This window comes from Nilaparvata lugens, chromosome 3 (assembly GCF_014356525.2).
Source record: "Nilaparvata lugens isolate BPH chromosome 3, ASM1435652v1, whole genome shotgun sequence".
NCBI classification, from domain to species: Eukaryota; Metazoa; Arthropoda; class Insecta; order Hemiptera; family Delphacidae; genus Nilaparvata; species Nilaparvata lugens.
The window spans coordinates 81,929,232-81,952,192 of record NC_052506.1 but is presented as its reverse complement, the minus strand read 5'-3'; the positions used below and the strand labels follow the sequence as shown (position 1 = coordinate 81,952,192).

Here is a 22,961-nt window from a genome sequence, read left to right as displayed (position 1 = left end):
ACGTCCATGCTGGCGGGATTTGAACCCACTAACCAGGTTAACATTGATTTGCTATCCTTGTCCATTATCGGACAAAGCTGATAGCTCTATCCTTCTCCAACTACGCTCCATTGCCAAATCACTTGTGGACTAAGTAGAGATAATAATAATAATAATAATAATAATAATTTCTCTGAATGCCAATGATTTGCATACAGCGAAGAATTAATCAACTAATACAAATAAAGCTGGATTCGCACACGACAGTGAAAGTGAACAATGAAAGTATAATTATCATGAGTTCTAATTGGGCTATTCCCATTCAGACCGATTGAGTATGAATAATCCCATTTGAACTTTTGGGAATTATATTTTCCTACAGTTACGTTGAAAAGTGGCCATTGCTGCACTGATTACAGAACGCAAAGAATCACTTTTCCGCTCTAGTGCGGGAAAAATTTTTCTGCACTCCAGATTTGCAACATGGCAACGCAAAATACTTAGTAGGTTATATGGAGCAACAGTGCAGCAAAATCAAAATGAAGTTGGTAACAGTGACTGGGCTGCTATAGTGAGCAGAGGTGCAACGAAGCACAACGCGCTAATTATTACATTATATATTATAACCAAGGACAACATTTTTATTCAATTTGACAATAAATTAAGGTTTTTATCAATAAAAAAATTACACAGAAAAACATTTGATGCATTTCAGGCAATTTTACCCATAATTACCCACTTTTCATATTCAATGGTAACTGTAGGAAGAACTTAAGGTGAAATACGTGCGCAAAGTTCCTCTGCTGCACTCAAGAAGCCATTCCGCCCTCGCCTACGGCTCGGGCGTAATAGTATATTTCGCACCTAGGGCCGAAAATGAGACTTTTCTGGCTCGAAATCGGTTTTCAAGTCCGAGGCCGTAGGCCGAGGACTAGAAAAGATTGAGAGCCGGAAAAACATTTTTGCCCATTGTGAGAACGTAATTTTTCGCCACACAGAAAAATAAACAATATATATATGAGAATAATAATTATTCTCATTGTCTATTATAAGCACTTCCGAAAGCAAAAGTGGAAGGTCATAGCTCTAGCAAATCTGAATATCAAGAAATTGTCCAAGTATTTTTAATTTTTATTCTGATTTGTCTAAATAACCTAAAAGATTATGTTCAATTATGTAAGAGATTGAGTTTATACTTTTTATTCTTCCAAATGACAATAAGATGATATTATTATAAATGTTTTAATTATTGAATGATAAACACAAATAATGAAAAGTTTTTGATCAGCTGGTTTATCACACTTGAAAAAGTTTTTGATCAGCTGGTTTCTCACACTTGAAAAAGTTTTTGATCAGCTGTTTTATCACACTTGAAATTCGGCCAATCTGATGTGATCTGAATGTCAATGGAAGTTTAGGTTAGAAGTTCTATTCTTCTATGAAAATCGAATTATTTGAATAGTTTATAATATATATCTTATCTGTATTTTATTCATTTAAATAAAATGATAGTATATTATTACAGAATACTTTATTGAATTCTAGAAGCATAAAATGATTCCGTTTATCCACCATGTTCCATGATAAACGCTTTACTAGGAGGTTTGAGGTTAGATTCTATTATACTCTGAAAATTGAATTTGAATAGTTTATAATATCTCATTTGTATTTCATTCATCCAAATAAAATGATAGTATCTTATTGCAAAAACTTTATTCAATTCTAGAAGCATAAACTGATTCCGTTTCATAAACTATTTTGTAAACACGTTCACATCAAATCAGAATCAGCTGACTTCAAGGTTATTTTACAGCCCTAGGGCCGTAAAAATTTTACCGGCCTGGTCAGAAAACAATCACTTTCGGCCTCCATATGACGCACGTAAACCAGCTCATTACATCCAAGTGGGGCGAAAACGTTTCTTTCGGTGCAGCAAAGTGGCACTTTGCGCACTAGTTGCACAAATAACTATTTCACTGCTCAGTGTCAGTGTTATGAGCGAATCCAGCTTTATACAGATTTCAAATTGAAAAAACTGATAAGAATAATTTCGATCCTAACTTTGATATTACTTTGATACCCAACTACAATAATATGTGTTGGGATGATCTAATAATGATCTACCAAAATATTTAATTCATTTATTCTTAAGGCTGTGCAAAGGCTAAAAATAAACTTTCTACTGGTGATATTTTTCAAAGATTTTCGATTTGTATACTATAAAGCTATCAAAATGAAAAAGTTTTTTTCAGGAAAACATTTTTTTTCCGATCATTACTTTTTGAGATATGAGCGCCTAAATTTTAAATTTTTGGGACAGAACATTTCAAGTTCGGTAAGAGATGAATCTATGAGATTTAGAGGATAGATTCTTCATGGTATTATTGATCTAATAAAACAAAACAAAAGTTTTGTCTTACTAGATCAACAATACCATGAAGAATCTATCCTATGAATCTCATCGATTTATCTCTTACCGAATTTGAAATGTTCTGTCCCAAAAATTCAAACTTTAGGCGCACATATCTCAGAAAGTAATGATTGGAAAAAAAATGTTTTCCTGAGAAAACTTTTTCATTTTGATAGCTTGATATTATACAGGGTGATTCATAATTATGGTAAAATAATTTAATACGTGATAGTAGAGGTAAAAATAAGAAAAAAAGTTCATATAAACATATATCCATAAACGCTTCATTAGCGAGCTATACAGGGTGAAAGATTTCGCCTGGAATTCAGTTCCTCTGGTGAAATACACCGATGCTGAATTGTTTGGCGACTAGTTTTTGAGAAACTTATGCTGGATTCATATGGAAAAATATCTGAAAAATTGAATAAAACTAGTCTGGAAGCTGTAGTGTGAGTAGTTTTTGAGAAAAAAGTTTAAATATGCAAAAAATCTAAGTAGAAAAACACTGACTTCTACGTTTGATGCCCAATAACTTTCTTTAATGATCAGTAAACAAATAATTCCTCGCAATAAAAATTGTAGAGAATTTAATTCTGAAAAGACTGATGTAAGCTGTGTAAACTAAATTCAAATAAAAGTTGAATAAAATGTAATCTTATGTAGTACATTACACCACAAAAATTTGCTGTTTTATGAGGAGAGAACTAATAACTCATAAGTTGTAGCTGATTGCAAATAAAATATTCGGTTTTTTATGAAAAGTTTTTTTTTATATGGAAGTAGCATAAATCTAAATGACATTAAACTTATACCAAAAGTAGATAGTAGTAGAAAGTAGTAGTAGTTAGTAGATCATGCCATTAAGCCTGGGAGGGAGCTCGAACACAAGTAGATGATCTCCTATGATTCCTGCCCAAATGTTTACTGAAAACTGATGTTGTGGAAGATTAGGATTGATGGCATGAGGATTCTCAGCTGCCCAAATATGTTGGTTGTGGACGTTAACGATAGCTGTTCTTGTAAAGTGTGCCTCGTCGGTAAATAAAACGGTTGTTAAAAAGTTTGGGTAAACAAGTTTTACTAAAAACCATCGGCAAATACCAGCACGGGGAATACAGTCTCGTAGAAATAGAGTATGAACTTTCTGGAGGTGGTATGGATGTGATTGTTGCTATTTTAGTATCCTCCAAATGATAGATTGATTGACATTAAACTGCACTGACAATTCTTTGGTGCTCTTCTCTGGATGTTCATAAATTTCATCAAGAACTTGTTCTTCTAACTCAACAGTCATAGTAGATCGGGGTCTGCCTGCATAAATGTGCTCTTTGGATATCAAAGAATCTGTTTCAGACAGACTTTGATGAATAGTGGCTAAAAACCTTGAAGTTGGACATACTCGGTTAGGAAAGTTCTCTTGATACAAACGTCTTGCTTCAGTAATATTTCAGTAGTGTCCCATTCCAAACATTAAAAGCATGCCAGCTAATTCGGAGTATGAATAATGTCTAAGATTACCTGCCATTTTTTAAAAAGTTAACACTTAACACAAAAGCAAAGTGGAATGGTTACAAATAAATGGTTAATAGATTAAACAAAAAACACAGAGCGGTTACAGTAGGCCTAACTTAGTTTGTTTTTTTTTTTTTTTTCAACAGTGAGCTAAAATATTTCTGAAAAGAGTTTTCAGCTGATAATTTCTTTTAAATATTTTCTTATTTAAAACATAATAGATTAGCTGTTTTGGAACAGCTGTTATTAAAATCCATGTTTATTTGCAATCAGCTACAAACTATGAGTTATCTCCTCATAAAAACAGCAAATTTTTGTGGTGTAATGTACTACATAAGAATACATTTTATCCAACTTTAATTTAAATTTAGTTTACACAGCTTACATCATTCTTTTCAGAATTAAATTCTCTACAATTTTTATTGCGAGGAATTATTTGTTTACTGGTCATTAAAGAAAGTTATTGGGCATCAAACGTAGAAGTCAGTGTTTTTCTACTTAGATTTTTTGCATATTTCAACTTTTTTCTCAAAAACTACTCACACTACAGCTTCCAGACTAGTTTTATTCAATTTTTCAGATATTTTTCCATATGAATCCAGCATGAGTTTCTCAAAAACTAGTCGCCAAACAATTCAGCATCGGTGTATTTCACCAAAGGAACTGAATTCCGGGCGAAATCTTTCACCCTGTATAGCTCGCTAATGAAGCGTTTATGGATATATTTTTATATGAACTTTTTTCTTATTTTTACCTCTACTATCACGTATTAAATTATTTTACCATAATTATGAATCACCCTGTATAAATCGAAAAACTTTAAAAAATATCACCAGTAGAAAGTTCATTTTTAGCCTATGCACAGCCTTAATATAAGTATGTCTACATCATCAAAATGATGGAGGAAAAATAATTTCACCTTGTGCTATTCCTCTCCAAATTTATAATAAGGTTACACATCGTTTGAAATAGTTAGTCTTGAAGTTTTCACTTCACAAAACTTTCAGAAAGTTTTATAAAAAACTTCAATTAGATCTTTGATTACTATATTATAGATCTTTGGTGCCAATTGAATCTAATTTTGGGTTAGAAGAGTTGAAAAAAGGATGAATCACCTTTAAAGATGGCGGTACAGGCCTTTCAGGATCGGAGGGACAAAGCTGAGCGCCCGTGTCACACGAGCAGGGCGCTCCAAACGACGGCACGTTCAGGTCGCCCGGCGTAAAGTCGTACGACTTGCCTGCACAGGTCTCGTCATAACTGCACAAAAACAACAAACACATACAACATTTAAAGAATTTGGCATAAAGGTAATAGACAACTCTACAAAAAAAATTGAACAAATGCTGTTTCGGATAGTATAATTGACTCCTGATTGTATAATCTAAGAATTTGAGTTGGAAGACTGTGATAATTTATTTTAAAATGAATAACTATAACAATATAAAATTAATTATAGAAATTTGGCATAGACGCAATAGATAACAGCTTGATAAAAATTTTGTACAAATACAGTTCCTGATAGTAAATTGACTCCTGATTGAATAATCTAAGAATTTGAGGTGGAAGACTGTGATAGAAGACTTTCTTCCTCCCCAATGCAACTCCAATAGTCACTTCAATTCTCCAATCAACCGCATGATGAATCTTTATAATTACCTTTATCTAACTTTATATAACTACCTTATCTTCATAATTAGTTTTCACCTAGACCTTTTTCATATGAATCCCAGTCAGTTCAAGAAGGCATGTAAGCGGCTCCACCCGAAGTGACACCTATTTTTCCCACGCTAGACCTCATCAACTTACATAGAGTACCATATTTAGTAGATGACTTCCTTTCATTCTTAGCTCTGTTATCATTCACCTCAATCTTATTCTTAATTTATTCTCAGCATTTGATTCACATCATTCTTGGAATGTTATTTGTAATTTCTTGATTCCCCTCTTATTATTTTCTCATATTGTAAATGGTTTCTAGTATATAGTATAGTATCTAGTATTCAGTATATTTAGTTTCTCATAACATTTTTTTCTTCACTAATATGAAATAGTTTTTTCCTTGTTCCTTTCTCTCTATTTTCAATTTCTTTGTAAAGTGATTATTGTAATTTTTTGATTAGGGAGCAATTTTTGGGGATTTCCCGTATGCTCCCATATTGTTATAAATAAATAAATAATTGACTCCTGATCCTGATTGAATTATCTTAATAAATTAATTTAGAAGCCTCTGATGATTGACTATTGATTGAATAATAGAAAAATGGTTGTGATAATTTAAAGATGCATTTATACAATATGGACATCTACTAAAACATTACCTTTACACAACACGAAAAGTTGATAACCCCTACTGCACTGATGAAGATGAAAAAATTGACTGTTTAAAATATTAACTGAACTCAAATAATTAGAGTTGTTTTCACAACAACTAAATTTTGAGGGTCTTTAAAGCACGAGTTATATGTAACTCAAGACACAAGTGCAGCGAGCAAAGGCGTGTCTCAAGCATATCACGAGTGAGTGCTTTATATAACAAATAAAACTGTTGTATACACAATTTTAATGCTCGGTATACATGGGAAACAGTGGCGCCATTTCACCAAACTGCTAGGGGGGGGGGGGCAAAAACCAAGAGGTATTGGGGGGGGGAGGAACACCCCCAAAGAATAGAGGGACCTGGGGTTTTCCCCATAAATGTTACATTCGAAGATGTTATTATATGCTCCATTTTTTCTAGTTTTATACAAATGTGGTTGAAGTATCAATACAAACATATACATTATTAGTTATTAAATCATGAAATATTTATTAGAAATATAGGTCTACTGAGAGGCCCTAAAGTAGGAATACACTAAAACAGATTTCTTAAAAATCATGGAAAAAGATAAATTTCTCTTTTACAATGACAATTTCATTGGGGATCATATTCTAATTGGAAAATAACTTTCAGTTAGAAAGATAAAGATACATCAAGTTGTTCCCATAATTCTCAACAACTCTTTACATACATTTTTGATTGTCTGATTGTGCCCTTTCTTTTGCTTTCACTGTGACATCTTGCAACTTGTTAATTCTCACATTGAAATTTATGAAATAACTCTTATTGTGCCCTGATCAATAGGCCCCCCTGATGGGAAATATGTAATGATCATACAACCTACAGTATTCAATTTCATCAAATCAAGAGGACAAAAATTTGCAACAATTGACCGCTACTAGTCGACCAAAGTAAATTTTTATACAAACGTAGATCCTTATTAGCAGAGCTTATTAAATACTCAATATTAAACGTATATTAAGATGTGATAAGAGATATAGTTTAGAGTTCTTTCATTAGCATTGTAGTACATTATTTCTGCAAAAACTAAGTTATGTTAGTATCATTCTGTACTACTATCAATAGGACTGTATTCATGAAATTATTGTAATCTTTAATGGAATCTTCAATAAAAATATTTTTCTTATTAGAACGGTTGATGATTTGCATATTGTCACCTGGTCATATGGGACATATATATGAATCATATATTTATCTCATATTGATCAGGATTTTAGAGGATTTTAGAAAAGTTTAATGAACAGTGTTTTTGTCTTTGAACAATTTTTGTCATCGACAGAAAGATTGTTTATTTCATTTGTTATCAAAATTATTGTAGCTTCTCTTTTGTTTTTGATAACAAACGTGCTCGCTTGTGCGACTGATAAAAATATGTATTTGGAATGGCTTCATGTTTGGCATTGACTGAGTTATATATTAATACCCAAAATTTTACTTTGGTGTGGTGTGTGAGCTCGTTTGTTAGGACTGTGAGTAAAGTCCGGCTGTTCTGGTGAAGGGGATAGATTTTGTTCTTGTTTTATAATACAGTTTTCCTGTCACAGTTCGGGCAGTTTAAAGAGAATTGTATTATTGAATAGGAAGGGATCTGAACCCACTTCATTAGATCAGTTTTTTTTTTTAATTAATAATTAACGTCGCGTTTCAACCAGTGGATGCCGAATTGGGAAGCCATTTTCATAAAGGTAGGTGACTACTGAGTCACTGTTTTAAATTTTTCATAACCACAACAAATGAATCTTCACTAGCAGCAAAGCGAGTAGCCCTTGAAATATTCATCTGTTTATTATTATTTCGTTATTTCTAATTATAATTCTAATTTTGTACAAATAATTTATTGTTTGTTTTAAATATCAAAAACCTGTACGATCTTTTCTTGTTTTTCATTTTCCCACCCTTACATATTCAGTGAAGGCACATTTTGCTTACAATATCAAATTGAAGAACAACATTGTTCTTCAAAGTTTTTCAGTTATCCACTCGCAGGGTAGGATACTTCATTTTATAAATATTTATATTCGAATTTGATTACCATATAATTTGCTGCTTAAAAATGATATTCTCATTCGGAATTATATATAATAGTGGGTTCAACTTTCAACTCTCAGCGCTCCTTATCAAAATAACATTAATACTTTCTATTCAATCAATGCAGACATTTAGAGGTGAATCTACTATTTCTATTGGATTACGGTTCTGACACACTTGCCTGGGTTTGGACGAATCAACATACTTGGAAAATATTCCAAAAAACTCAAGAAATCCATAGTTTTCAGATTTTTCAGAACTGGAGAAAAAGAAACAATCTGAACAATTAGTCCCATATCAATATTGTCAGTATTTGCAGAAAAGAAAATATTTATAAAACAAGTATTAAAAAAAAAAAGATTGAAGGTTTGTGAATTTTCCAACTAAACCAAGTGTAAATTAATTGTTGAAGAGAAATACTAAGTTCAAATAAAATACCAGCTTTCTCATAAAGTATCAATTTGAAAAAGTTCATTTTTTAAAGCCACTAGCCTATATAAGGAATACATCAAATTCCATCACTAACTAACGTCAAGCTATTTCATAAAAACTTCTCAACTCTGAGGAATTTCGTCTATTAGGTATATCATATTTGATAAAAAATACATTGCAGCATGTATATGTTCAAAACTGTAGCCTATGATTTCATTTTAGACTTCAACTTGACGTGATCTGTTCCAAAAATATCAAATTAAGGCATTCATCATCTCATCAACTAACAGTCAAACAGATTTCACATTAATTTATTTCATTTTTATAACTTGATGATATCCAAGTTATAATTTCGTCTAATTTTTATTTCAGTTTGTCAAGTTTTCGATTCGTCAAGTTAACAATTCAACAAATTTTGACGTGTGTGTCAAATATGATGTTATCATACTGTATCATATTATCATGTATACCGATATTTTTGAATACGAAAATATAATTATTCCATTTCATTTCAGTTTGTAAAGTTTTCAGTTCAATAAGTTTTCATTATGTCAACTTTTCAGTTTGTCTAGTATTTACTGTGTCATGTTTTGAGTTCAATAAGTTTTCAATTTTCCAAGTTAACAGTTCAACAAATTTCCAGTTTACTTGTTTTCAGTTTGTGACAAATTGTCAAACCTTTACCTAGAGCAGAATACCATTTAGCTGTGTTTTTCCTACTGTTTTCCACCTACCCTAACCTAACCTATCCTAGCCTAAACTATCCTAACCTAACCTATCCTAACCTAACCTAACCTATCCTAACCTATCCTAACCTAACCTAACCTGCGTTCACTGTTGAGACAGGCGGTGCCCAGTCCTAGCGGCCCAGTGAGGTTGGCATCAATTGCCGCTTGCCAGCTGCCCTCCGGTGACGTCACACCTTGGAGGCTGACGAAGGTGTAGTGCGGCGGGGCGTACACAGATGGCGCCAGCGTCAGCGGTGGTCGCTGCTGCAGTTTCGGCACGATTGACGTCACCAACAGAGCCATGCACACGAACAGGCCCGGCAGGATTAACTGCAACCGCAAAAACGCGAATTAGTACTACCATGGAGAAAAGATAGCCGGTAACAGCTATTCTCTGTAGTCTATAGATGGCAATTCAATTCAAAGTTGTTTATTTCATAAATCTTAAGCTCCGTACACATATACGCGCTTCCAACCCGCACCGAGCACGCTCGTACCGCCCTCGTTCCTCCATCGAACCACAGTCGCTCCGCCCACGCACCCATCATGAACGTTACGGAAGATGTTAGATCTTCTCGCGTTCCCCGGTCGAACCACTCTTGCTCCCCGGTCGATCATCAATCGCTCTGCTGGAATGACGTTCGGTTGCGGAGCAGAGCGAAAGTCTGTACGCACCTTTACAAGCACTTTCAGTGGTTCAGCATAAAATACACTTTACAATAAAAGTAAGATAATAAAAACACCACTGAAATGACAGCAGATATACTAATAACATAATCCTCATTGTATTAGCATAGAGAAAATATAGCCTGAGAAGATGGTATAAGGTGTTTATGTTCCAAATTTCACTGTTAACTCAAGCCAATAATCCTAGTAGTCTTATTTCGTGAAGCTATGTGACACTGTTAGTCTCTCATACTGTGTCGTTTTTACACTCTCACTCGGCTAAATCTGTAATAATAGACAGTAGTCGACAGTAATCGGCTCGAGATAAGATATCAGATAAAATAAGATATAAATTTATTCAGCACAGTATATATCATACATGTAATACAATACAATAAACAGTAACAACAGTTTTGATCTGGCACCTGCTGAAAAACCCACGGGTTTAACAGGGCCCAACAATGTAAAAATGTTTTTCTAATAAAATTGATTGATTGAGCAATTAGGCTTGAAATTTGGAACATAAGCGAGTATGAATAGTAACTTATTGGAGTCCCTATTTTGTTGGTGAGCATGTCCAGTTGGTGATGTTGTCTTGTTCGTGATGCTATAATAGTAACTCTTGGAAATATTTTCAACGGAGACAACATGTTCACTGATACTGATATGTGAGATACCGCCTTAATAATATTATAATGAAATGCATTATCAAGAAACATAGAAGTTGGATTCCCACACATTAGTATAAGTAAACGTGAAATAGTTATTTGTGCAACTAGTGCGCAAAGTGACAGTTTGCTTCACCGAAAGAAACGTTTACGCACGAGCCGTAGGCGAGTGCGGAATGATTGTTTCTTGAGTGCAGCAAACGAACTTTGCGCACATATTTCACATTAAATTTTTCCTACAGTTACTATTGAATATGAATAGTGGGTAATTATGGGTAAAATTCCCTGAAATCCATCAAATGTTTTTCTGTGTAATTTTATTATTAATAAAAACCTTAATTTATTTAAAATTGTATAATAATAATTAAATTAATCAAGGCACAGCACATAATGGCAAGGCAACGCCGTTCTCCACAGTCATATTATAACGTGGACCTCACTATACCACAGTCAGTGTTACCCAAATTCAGTAGACTGTCTACTAACGTTGAGTGTTACCAACTTAATTTTTATTTTCCTGCACTGGTGCTCCATATAACCTACTAACTATTTTGCGTTGTCATGCTGCAAATCTGGAGTACGCAAAGTAATACTTTGCGCACTAGAGCGGAAAAGTGATTCTTTGCGGCCTGCAATCAGTGCAGAAATGGTCACTTTTCAAGGTATCTGTAGGAAATAGTTATTTGTGCAACTAGTGCGCAAAGTGACAGTTTGCTGCATCGAAAGAAACGTTTACGCCCGAGCCGTAGGCGAGGGCGGAATGGTTTCTTGAGTGCAGCAAACGAACTTTGCGCACGTATTTCACATTAAATTTTTCCTACAGTTACGATTGAATATGAAAAGTGGGTAATTATGGGTAAAATTGCCTGAATAATGTAGTAGTGTTTGAATGGCGGGGGGCAGCTGTGTGGTTTGTGCTGTGGTGGCACTGTGCTGTCGTTGTCCTTGGTTATAATATCTACTTAATAATTAGCGCGTTGTGCTTCGTTGCACCTCTGCTCACTATAGCAGCCACAGCAGTCACTGTTACCAACTTAATTTTGATTTTGCTGCACTGGTGCTCCATATACCTACTAACTATTTTGCGTTGTCATGCTGCAAATCTGGAGTACGCAAAGTACTCACTTTGCGCACTAGTGCGGAAAAGTGATTCTTTGCAGCCTGCAATCAGTGCACAAATGGTCACTTTTCAGGGTATCTGTAGGAAAAAATAATTTACATGAGTACTAATTGAACTATTTCCACTCAGCCCGGCCAAGCGAGTCTGTTATTAATTGTAGGGCATATTATAGGATACATCAGAGTCAGATAATAAAAAAAATACAGACTCACCTCTGAGAAGATCGCTTTCCGGTTTCTTCTAGTATGATGGAATCTTTTCACATGCAGAGCCAGGAACTGTCTCCAGTGTTTGTTCCCTTCCGGCTTTATGTTTTCACCTTCATCGATTACTGGCACTGATGTATCTACAAAACACAAGTCATTATTATATAAATAATAAATATAAACACGTTTCATAAAGTATCAGAGGAATTTATGATAATATCTTAGGAGGAAGGTGATGGAATTGCCAACATGGTACGAAGAAAACAGAGAAACCGGAATTGATTAAAATTATTATTTCAAAGAAGAACGGATAATATTTATTTATTTATTTAGCGTATGGCAGATACACAACAAATATATAGCTCATGAGTCTCAAATGCCTAGATATACACTGTATATTTCTATATTCTTTGAGATGTTGTGTAGTTTTCGTCAGGAGAACATAAGTTTGTCTGACCGCCATCATTTACTAGTCCTAATTGAATAAAATTAGGACTTGCTAGTCAATAGACAATAGTCAATAGAAAATATCATTTGCTAGTCCATTTAGCGTTACCCAATGTGAACCATGGAGGCGAACTAGCGTTACACATATTTCAGTTAAAAAACTGATCGCTGGAACAATTTTGAGGTTGAAGAAGGTTGAAATTCAATTTTAAATTTTCACAGAAAAAAACGGATAATAATATCTTAGGAATAATACATCTGGAATTTCAGACTCTCAGATAAAACATAGCTTGAGCTTTACGCGACCTAGCTCGGGTTGTATTTCTTTATCTCCTGTACTGATGCCCACGAATGAATAGATCTCAGAAAACGGATTTTATTTTAAACTACTTGATAAATAAACTCATAATAGTTTCCGATATTTTGCTGATACAATTGACAGTTGGGCATTAGCTAAAACCTGACTAAATTCAAAGTTGTTTTTTATTATTTAAATTATTTTTAATTTTTAATTGAAATAAATGCTCTTCTCTTACGAACATACAGCTGGGTATGGTTGCCACCAGTTGAATGTGAGAGAAATAATGATGATCAACACATAAAAGCAAATTGAAACAAATCGCCAATTGAAGAAATCGTAAAAACTAAATTGAAAAGAAAACTGTTGATTAAACAAATCGTAAAACTGATCAACTACTATAAATTTAGTCCATGATTAAGAGCGCATAAGAGCCCATGATTAAGCACGAACAAAATTTGTGAATGAATAAAATGATGAAGAAAACATAAAACTCTCAATAAAAACAAGCATAATAGCATATAAAACAAGCCTAAACGATTATTCCCATACAAAGAAAAAATGATGATATGTGTTTGTAAACATAATACTAATATACATTGTCTTCAAATGAATAAGAATAGAAATTAGCTTCAAATGGTGATACTTCAGAAACGTGATTAATAATTTTTTGAAATCTTAAGATCAACAGATTACAAGATATAACAAATTGTTAATTGGTAACTTGGCAACTTATGTGCAACTAATACCTTCAATAAGTGACTGAGAAACTAACATTATCCAAGGAATTTATACTCTGACTAATCATAAATTTATGTAAGAGAAGTTAAGTGGCATGCAAATTAATCTGTAACTGCAGGTCTACAAAGAGTTAGCGGAAACATTCTTATAGTTAATAGAATGCATTAGTAATAAAGAGTACTGTATTCCAATAAAACTGTTTCAGATAATCATATTTTGACAAAATTAATAGATTGTAAATTACTGCTATTCAAGAATTATTCAAGAAGGATATTACTTTCTTACATGCAGCATTTAAATATGCAGTACATTGCCGAGTTTAGGTGAGGGTTTATTCAAAGATGCAAAGAATAGATTCAAATTTAAAAATTTTAAAGAATGATTCTAATCCTACAATTAGAATAAATGAATTTAAACCAAAACATGTGAATGGAATCAGGAATCAACAGAAAATAGAAATAAAACACGATATGATCGAGAAAATATAAGAAGATTCTTAAAAACAATGAGACTAAAATTGTATCTATCTGAGATGAAAGCATTAAGAACCAAAAGCTTGAATGAAATGTTTGAGAAAGCCCAACCTGAACTGAAATGAAATCGAAAGGATGAAGAATTTAAAACAAATAGAAGCAAAATTAGACCAATGCATTTACAAATGAAAAATAATAGAATGACATATGTATTTAAAGATTGGAAACACCATTTTTCATAGACTGGTCAGATCGTTTGAGGAAACGTACCTATGAACTGAAAAACTGGGAGAAAGATTAGAGTTTCAGAATGAATAATAGCGAAAACAATCTAAATTTGTTACAAAAAATGTTCAACTAGTACTGGCCTAGCCTTTTGTGAATCAAGATCTGAAATATTGGAAATAGGGTGAAAATATAAGCCTGGATTAAAATTAAAGCAAAAACAATTCAAAGCTGTCACATAAAAACGAATAATGAAGACCCATGTTCAAAATAGACTGGCCCAACCTTCTGTGGTAAAATATCTGAAATATTGGAAGGAGGATAAGAATATAACTTGAAATGAAAGCGTAAACAATTCAAAGCAGTTACAAATTCATCATAGAGGTTTTATTAGGAAAATTTCATGAGTTTGAATTACAGGAAGAACACATGCAATCCAAAGCCTAGTGGAAGGGAGAGAGAGCATTCTCTAGAACACATTTGAATGACTTACACTTCACTATAGAACCGTTCACTTGTTGGATATTATCAATCTCCGCTGTAAGAAACATTGAAATTAGTTGCACAACTGAGATAAAAATGGAGAATGGGATAGTCAAACCATACGATTCGAGAAAGCTCATAATGTACTGCAGGAAGTCAGTAGATGTGGAGTGCCTATATTCTTACAATTTTATCTAAAAATTAATCATCAATTTACATCTCTCGCCTTATACTGTTAGGAGGATGGGTAACTCTCAATAAAATAGCTCAGGTGTTCTTAAACAAAGCTTGGAACATTACAATAATAATTCAAACACTGGAGAATGTGGAGACTAATAAAAAATACATTTCAAGTGTAAATGTGAGGTGTAAGTATCGTTTGAACACTGAGGCTCAACTCACACTTACGCGACTCAGGTCGAGAAGAGACTCGACTCTAGTCGAGAGCACGTGTTTCGAAATGGTGACTCAGACCAGTCGATTCTAGTCTCCGCGACTGTCACCATTTGCTAATACATGCTCTCGACTAGAGTCGAGTCTCTTCTCGACCTGAGTCGCGTTAGGGTGAGTTGAGCCTTAGGCTCAACCCACACTATCTCGACTCGAACCGTACGACTCCAGTCGAGGTTACCCCAGTCTCTTGACCTTACGACTTTTTCACTCATTGTCACTACTTCAGTTCCATGCTATTCTATTTTCTAACCGTGCTTTATTGAAAATATAAGATCTAATTCGTCACTAATTTGCATGTAACAAATTTTATAATAATTATTTTAAATATATTGTCTTGACTAATTCGTATTATTGTCTTATCTAAAATGATAAAACATAACATCTCAAACACTGGAGAATGTGGAGACTAAGAAAAAATACATTTCAAGTGTGAGTATCGTTTGAACACTGATGCTCAACTCAAACTTACGCGACTCAGGTCGAGAAGAGACTCGACTTCAGTCGAGAGCAGGTGTTTCGAAATGGAGACACTCAGACCAGTCGATTCTAGTCTCCGCGACTGTCACCATTTGATAATACTCGACTAGAGTCGAGTCTCTTCTCGACCTGAGTCTTAGGCTCAACCCACACTAAAATGCGTTGACTTTTTAAATTTAAGACTTCTAAACTCAACTGTGATATCCTTTGCAGATGATACTGCAGCTATTTTTCACGGTAATTCATGGAATGAAGTTCATACCATAGCTGAAAATAATATGCTTTTAATCAAGAAGTGGTTAGATAAGAATACCTTGAGTTTAAATATTGAAAAAACGAATTACATAACTTTCTCTGCAAATAGAGTAGGACAGCCCAATGAGAATCAAGATTTGAGACTCCATTCTCAGTGCAATTTAAACTTGGGTAATTGTGATTGTCCCACCATTAAAAAAGTCAATAATACTAAGTACTTGGGAATCATAATTGATGAAAGCCTTAAATGGGATGTTCATATTAAATACATATGTAGAAAAATTAGATATTTATCTTTTAAATTTTACCAAGTTAACAGAATTCTTAATAAGAACCACCTGAAAATGATGTATCATGCTCTAGTCAAGTCAATTCTGCAGTATGGCATAGTTGTTTGGGGAGGCTGTTTCAACTGTCATATTGCTGAATTATTTGTAGCACAAAAACTGATAATTAAAACTATATTAAGCAAACCCAGGCTCTATCCAACGGATATGGTTTTTAGTGATTTTGAGGTCATGACTATACGTCAATTATACATAAAAACCGTAATTGAGTACTTAATAAAATATAGATCCGATTTTCCTCTCACAATAAACTCTACACTTAATTATTATAATCTAAGGGCCACTGCTAACAAATATGTAACCTATAACACTAATATTGAATGTATAAGGAGGCAGTTAATTTACATAGGTACTAAAATAATAAACCTCATTCCAAATCACTTTCTCATGGACAATAAGATCAGCGGAAAAATTAAACTGGATATAAAAAACTGGACATACAGTAATTTCTTCTTCCATTTAGATATATGACTCGAGATTTCTGCTCCAGCATTGTTTTTTTTCATTTTTCAGTGGACTCGCTTACCTTTATTTTGAGTACCTATTCCTCTGTTTTCTTCCTTCCCCCCATTTCTCCCTTACCTTTTTCCCTCATTACTTCTCTTCTCTTCTTTGCCTGCCTATTATTACATGGGAAACCATAGTTGGCTAGGTATCTTCCTCTCTTTTTTTCTCTTCTCCAACACACCCAACCACAAAGCCCATGGTTTTTTATATTTGTAACATTTTATTGTGTTTTATTTGTTTCAAATTCTTTGTAATTTTGTTTTGTCTTGTTATGTGTGTTTTTAATAAATAAATTGATTGATTGATTGATAACCTCACTTTCATTAAAAATTCACGGTACTACGCAACTCAAGTCGAGGCTCGACCAACATGTCGAGTCGAGGCTCGACTCAGCCTCACAGTCGTGAGGTGACGGAGACTAGAGTCGACTGGTCTGAGTGTCACCATTTCACCATTTTTGAAAACACATGCTGCGTCGAGAAGAGACTAGAGTTGCAGTCTCTTCTCGACTTGAGTCGCGTTGAGTGTGAGTTGAGCCTTAGACCCGTTTAAAGCCTGTTGAATTTTAATCATGATTAAATGCCACGGGATCTAATCTGAGAAGATCTTATTGAAAGAAAGCTTCTCTGATTGGTTCTCGTAGCATTATTTTAATCAATATTGAAATTCAACAGGCTTTTGTGCAACCGAGCAAGAATATTTTGAAGGATATACAATAATTATTACTTAATCAAAGTTTGCATTACTATTGTACTTTAAACTCTTAAGCTGCGCTTGCACCAAAGTTGTTAACAAAATGTTAATAACTTAATCCTAATAGATTCTATTAGATTGAACGGAGCTTGACAAACACATATGTTCATCATGTGTATGATAAGTTATGTTCAATATAATAGAATCTAAAAGGATTAAGTTGATAACATTTTGTTAATAACTTTGGTGTAAACGTAGCTTAAGTAAAGCCAGATTGCACAAATATTTTTTTCACAAAACATCTATGCATATTTTTTATTTGTTTTAACGTTTGACTTAAGTTGACAAAATTGCTTTATCCTCATAGGCTTCATTAAAAAGTACGGTTTGACTGCACCACTCTATAAATTTAAAACAACTATGATATCAGATATCAACATTTAATATTTTCTGCTGTAAGAAATACAAACATTAGAGGAAAACTAAATAAATATGAGAAAACGGTTGAGTTTTATAACAATACAACATTGAGAGAGTCTAACAAACAAGATAGATTCATAGATACACTCTCATTTCCAGTGGTGATAATTATTACAATTTATAAAACTAAAAATAATGAACTTTGATGTGAGAACGTACAAGAAAGTATTAATATTTCTGTGTCACATAGTATTCAATATCAATATGTGAAGTTTAAATGTAAAATATCCTTTGCAAACTACGCTCAGTTGATCTTGGATAATAACTGAGCAAACATATTCACAAAGCATTTTATATAGCACTTTAAGATTACTTATGAATTGATTGATTAGAATAAAAATTTTATTATATAGACAATTCGAAGAAGATTGCAGTTGAAGTCAATGGATTACAATGTGAGAATTACAATAAATAATAAAATAATCGGAAAAAACTCACGTTGGTCATCGGGCCTGTGTACACAAGAGTTCCTAGTTGGTTTCTTCTTATAGAAGAAACTTGTCAATTTATTGAAGCATGATGATGAATCTGCAATAAAATGGAAATCAAATTCATGTTGAAAAACATTGAAATATGTAAAAATTGAGATGAGTTCTGATGTAGATCAAAGTATTTTAGAAAATTACACTTGTGATCAGTTTCACTCAGTCACTACATTTTAACATGACCAAATCAGGTACGCTCTACAAAGAGTCCACTGGAATAAATCATTTCCAAGGCGGTGATTTCCTTTCGATAATTCCAGTGCACACTTACAAAGTGTACCCGGCTTGAACCTGTTTAAATGTCTAGACCGAGCTTGCCGTGCATCAGAAGTCTATTTATGATGAGAGTAGAATAATTAATTTCCAATAAGACTTTAAATTTAGTTTTTCTCTAATGTAGGTGGATGACAATGCCGGGTGTTTGAAAAATACTCCCTAGTTACTTTCCTTGCCCTATTACCATAAGTAAGGGAAGTATTACTTTCCAAAAAAATTTAAGGTACCCTAATTTCATGTTTTCTATACGTTTCAAGGTCCCCTGAGTCCAAAAACATGATTTTTGGGTGTTGGTCTGTGTGTGTGGGTGTGTGTGTCTGTGAACACGATAACTCCATTCCTAATTGACCGATTGACTTGAAATTTTAAACTTAAGGTCCTTATACCATGAGGATCCGAAAATATGAAATTCAATTCAAAATGGCGGATGATGGCTAAAAAACCATATTTTCCACGGTTTTCTCGAAAACGGCTCTAACGATTTTCTTAAAATTTATACCCTAGATAGCTATTTATAAGCCCTATCAACTGACATGAGTCCCATTTCTGGGAAAATTGCAGGAGCTCCGTAATATTCCTGAAAAGAATGAATTTTGGTAAATTTCTATCACGATTTTCTCAAAAATGACGACCGATTTTTTTCAAATTCATACCCTGTATAGTTATTTATCAGCTCTATTAACTGGCATGAGTCTCCTCCCTAGGAAACTAACAGGGGGTCCACCCCATCCCTGAGAAATTTATTTTCTCGTGCGTGAGGTAGGTAGGTAGAGCAGTTTATTCAAAAGAACACTCATGTCGATATTTTATTTGTAGAACAGCTGTTTTGACAACTTTTAAAAAATCCTCAAATTTCATAATTCAAACAAAGGAAAATGTACTCTGAAAACAATAACAATAGTATAATCTTAGTTTTAATTATTTAGCCGCCAATCGGCATAATGTTATTCCCCTGAATCATCCTCGTTTAAGAATGAGGCTTATAGATCAATGAGCAAGGAAAGTTGTGAGAGTGTACCACACCAGATTTTTTTAATATGTCATAGAATCTGTAAAAAGTGATATACACTATTAAAGTTTGTGGTGTTTGATTCAGCAACACTCTAAGTTTTGTCCCCCTGCAGTTAGCAGACCTGCTTGACCTTGAGACGGCGCCAGGGAACAGTTCCCTCAGTTTAGGTCGGGCTTTCCGGGAAGGTGGATAGGGAGAGCTCGCCCAATTGCTTGCCACCACGAAGCCCGGACTTGACCCCTCTGCACTTTTTCTTTTGGGGACACATGAAAAATGTTGTGTACAGTGAAAAAATCCGAGATATAAACCAGTTACGGGAAAGAATCGCAACGGCGGTTGGGACAGTTACACCTGATTTGTTGGTGAATACATGGCGAGAACTTTAATATCGTCTCGACGTGTGCAGGGCAACAAATGGATCCCATATTGAAGTGTACTGATGTTAAACAAAACTTGAAGGTTCTCTCTTTCATTTGTATGTAATTGTTGATGTATTTTTTCATCAATTTACACATCAAATTTATACCCAAAACTAGGGAGTTCTTTTTCAAACACTCTGTATTTCAAGGCTTATGATAATCAACAATATAGCTTACTAATCAATGACAACTCATTGTCCCTCCCCCCGGACGGATCTTATCCATGGGGCGAATGCCAGTAATGTAATACTTATATAGAAATAATTTGTAACAAATTGTTCTATATTTGATCAATAAAGGCGATTATTATTATTATTAATGACAACTTTACAACTTATGGATAGAAGATCAATATAATGAAAAGGAGACGGAATGCAACTGGAATTTATTACAATAGTATAATAGTGAACTGTATCTCCATGGATTGGCGGAGTTTAAACATGTGACATTTCGTTCTTGAAAATGATATCAAAGAAGAAATGATACTTCACATTACTGAGGATATCAAAGGTGAGAGATGAAACTTATCTCAAATCAAACACATCATATCAAAGATAAGAAAAGAGACTCACCTCTTTCGTCATCAGCATCCATAGCTTCATCATTCTGAGAACCCACACGTAGAAATATCTGTAACAAGTTTTAGTTATTTGATATAAACATGTAGAGAGGTTCATAGGCTAATAGTTTTGATATATTTAAGAAACTTGAACAAAGAGGCGAATATTTCATCATGATAAAAATATTGATTGTATGGTATGAGATGTTCCTTCAACAACAACAAACATATTAGTTTAGCTGAAGATGTGGTAGGTATTACCATGAAACCTGGTTCTGTAATATGAATTAATTTTCGAATGTATTAAAGCACTAGCCGTCAGGCTCGCTTCACTCGCCATATCCTTCTAGCCTTCTGGACTCCCGACTGGATCGTCCAAAAATAAGATCAGCGGGCTCGCTTCGCTCGCCTGCATGTGGACCTCAGCGGAACCTCTGTACCGAATTCTGGACTCCCGACTGGATTGTCCAAAAATGAGATCAGCGGGCTCGCTTCACTCGCCTGCATGTAGACCTCAGCGGAATCTCTGTACCGATTTTGTACGTATTATGTCAATTTTGTGATCTCGAAAAACAACTGTTACTAAATCGGCGTAAATTTGGCGAACAAAATTCTTCCACCTCAGCTAAACCTGTGTACTGATTTTTTTAAATATATTTCCATCAATTATTGAAAAAGGTGAGGAAACGCAAATTTTGGGCGTATCTTTGGCGTTATTTCAAATTCCTTCTAACACAACATCATTGCACCCCAGCTGAGCTTCTGTAGTAAATTTGAACATTTTCTGTTTATTTGTTCTCGATAAAGCTGAGAAAACGCTAAAAACGTAGATTTTGGGCGTATCTTTGGAAATTTTTCCAAATCCGTTCTTATTGCGCCTCTAAAGGGCCAACTGAACACACCTACCAAATTTGAAAAGTTGTGTCATATTTTTATCATATGTCAGGACGATCCAGTCGGGGGTCCAGACTAAACGTCTGGCTAAACGGATATGGCGAGCGAAGCGAGCCTGACGGCTAGTAATATAATATTCCCAGGAATAGCAGCAGCAGTAGCAGTACCCAATCAATTTTTCCGCGATAAATCAGGACCTCCTAAATACCTATTGCATTAAAGTGGCTATGATTAAAGTGGTATTGACAATATCAGTCTTATTCTTTCAATTGATAAATATACCTTTAATCAAGATAGATTCTTAGGTTGGCCAAATGATTCATGCTAGAACAATAATGAAAACACTGGGGTGTTGTCAAAAATATCACTTTTTTCACTATTATCACAAATAAGTGATATTTTTGACAACACCCCAGTGTTTTCATTATTGATAGATATCACAACATCCCACCAGCAAAAGTATCTGGAATTAAATAAATAAGTAGAATAGTCATAACTTATTTTTATTGAAATAACAGGATTGGCTTTTGAGAATAAAAAATATTGAAGTAAAAGATTTAATGATACATCCAAATTCTTGAGGTAAAGAATTGAAAGAGACATTCAAATTCTTGAGGTGAAAATTTGTAAGAAACATCCAAAATCTTGAGGTGAAAGTTTGTAAAGGCTGATTTACACACTGGCAAGCGGCGACTGGCATGCCAGCTTAAAATCGGTACTCTGTTTACACGTTGCCAGCTACTGGAACAAGTCGGATGTGTTGGTGTGGTTCCACAGCGAGCGTGGTTTATGTAAAAGGAGTTCAGATCTTAGTTTTTTAAACAAATGGAAAAAACTTATTAGACTTGATAGTCACTTATTAACCAATTTAAAAGCAATACTACTAAACACGTGATTAATGTTCCGGCCGGTAACTGGGACTGGCAGGCGACTGTTGCCGTTTACACAGTGCCTGTAGGCTGGCGTCAATGTGGTTACGCGGTAGAGGGGGAAGCTGGCGCGCCAGTAAAACAAAAATATTTATTCTGCTGGAACTGCCAGCTGCTGGCGCGTCCTTGGCTTGCTAACTTCTCCAGTTACTGGCGTGAGCCGTTTACACAGTGCCAGTCGTTGTCATCCAGTGACTGGCTACCTTCACTGGAAAGCCGACTGGCACCGTGTTAAGCTTGGGACACTTATAACCGCACCGAGCCCGTGCCGAGGTACGGCCGAGCTTCATCCGCGACACAGTGATGATGGTAGGAGAACACACATATCCGTGCGACAGCCGAACGGCAGAAGTGTCTCAGTTCTGTAGTGCTACTGTGGTCTGATTTCTGAATGTTTTAAACTATTGTTAATAATATA

General features: G+C 34.3%; 1 protein-coding gene across 3 annotated transcripts in view; it reads right to left on the bottom strand.

Annotated features, from left to right (window-relative positions):
* The window catches only part of LOC111044570 (ATP-binding cassette sub-family A member 2), a 149,398-nt gene that overhangs the window by 65,769 nt on the left and 60,668 nt on the right, over nt 1–22,961 (bottom strand). For 2 of the 3 annotated variants that reach the window (XM_039424783.1, XM_039424785.1), the window contains exons 19-24: nt 20,734–20,791; nt 18,408–18,497; nt 14,768–14,812; nt 12,097–12,230; nt 9,528–9,760; nt 5,017–5,161 (exon numbers count right to left, since the gene is read on the bottom strand). In XM_039424783.1, coding sequence (XP_039280717.1) covers nt 5,017–5,161; nt 9,528–9,760; nt 12,097–12,230; nt 14,768–14,812; nt 18,408–18,497; nt 20,734–20,791 — 705 coding nt within the window. The remainder of the gene's footprint in view (nt 1–5,016; nt 5,162–9,527; nt 9,761–12,096; nt 12,231–14,767; nt 14,813–18,407; nt 18,498–20,733; nt 20,792–22,961) is intronic. The other variant, XM_039424784.1, reaches the window with a different exon arrangement.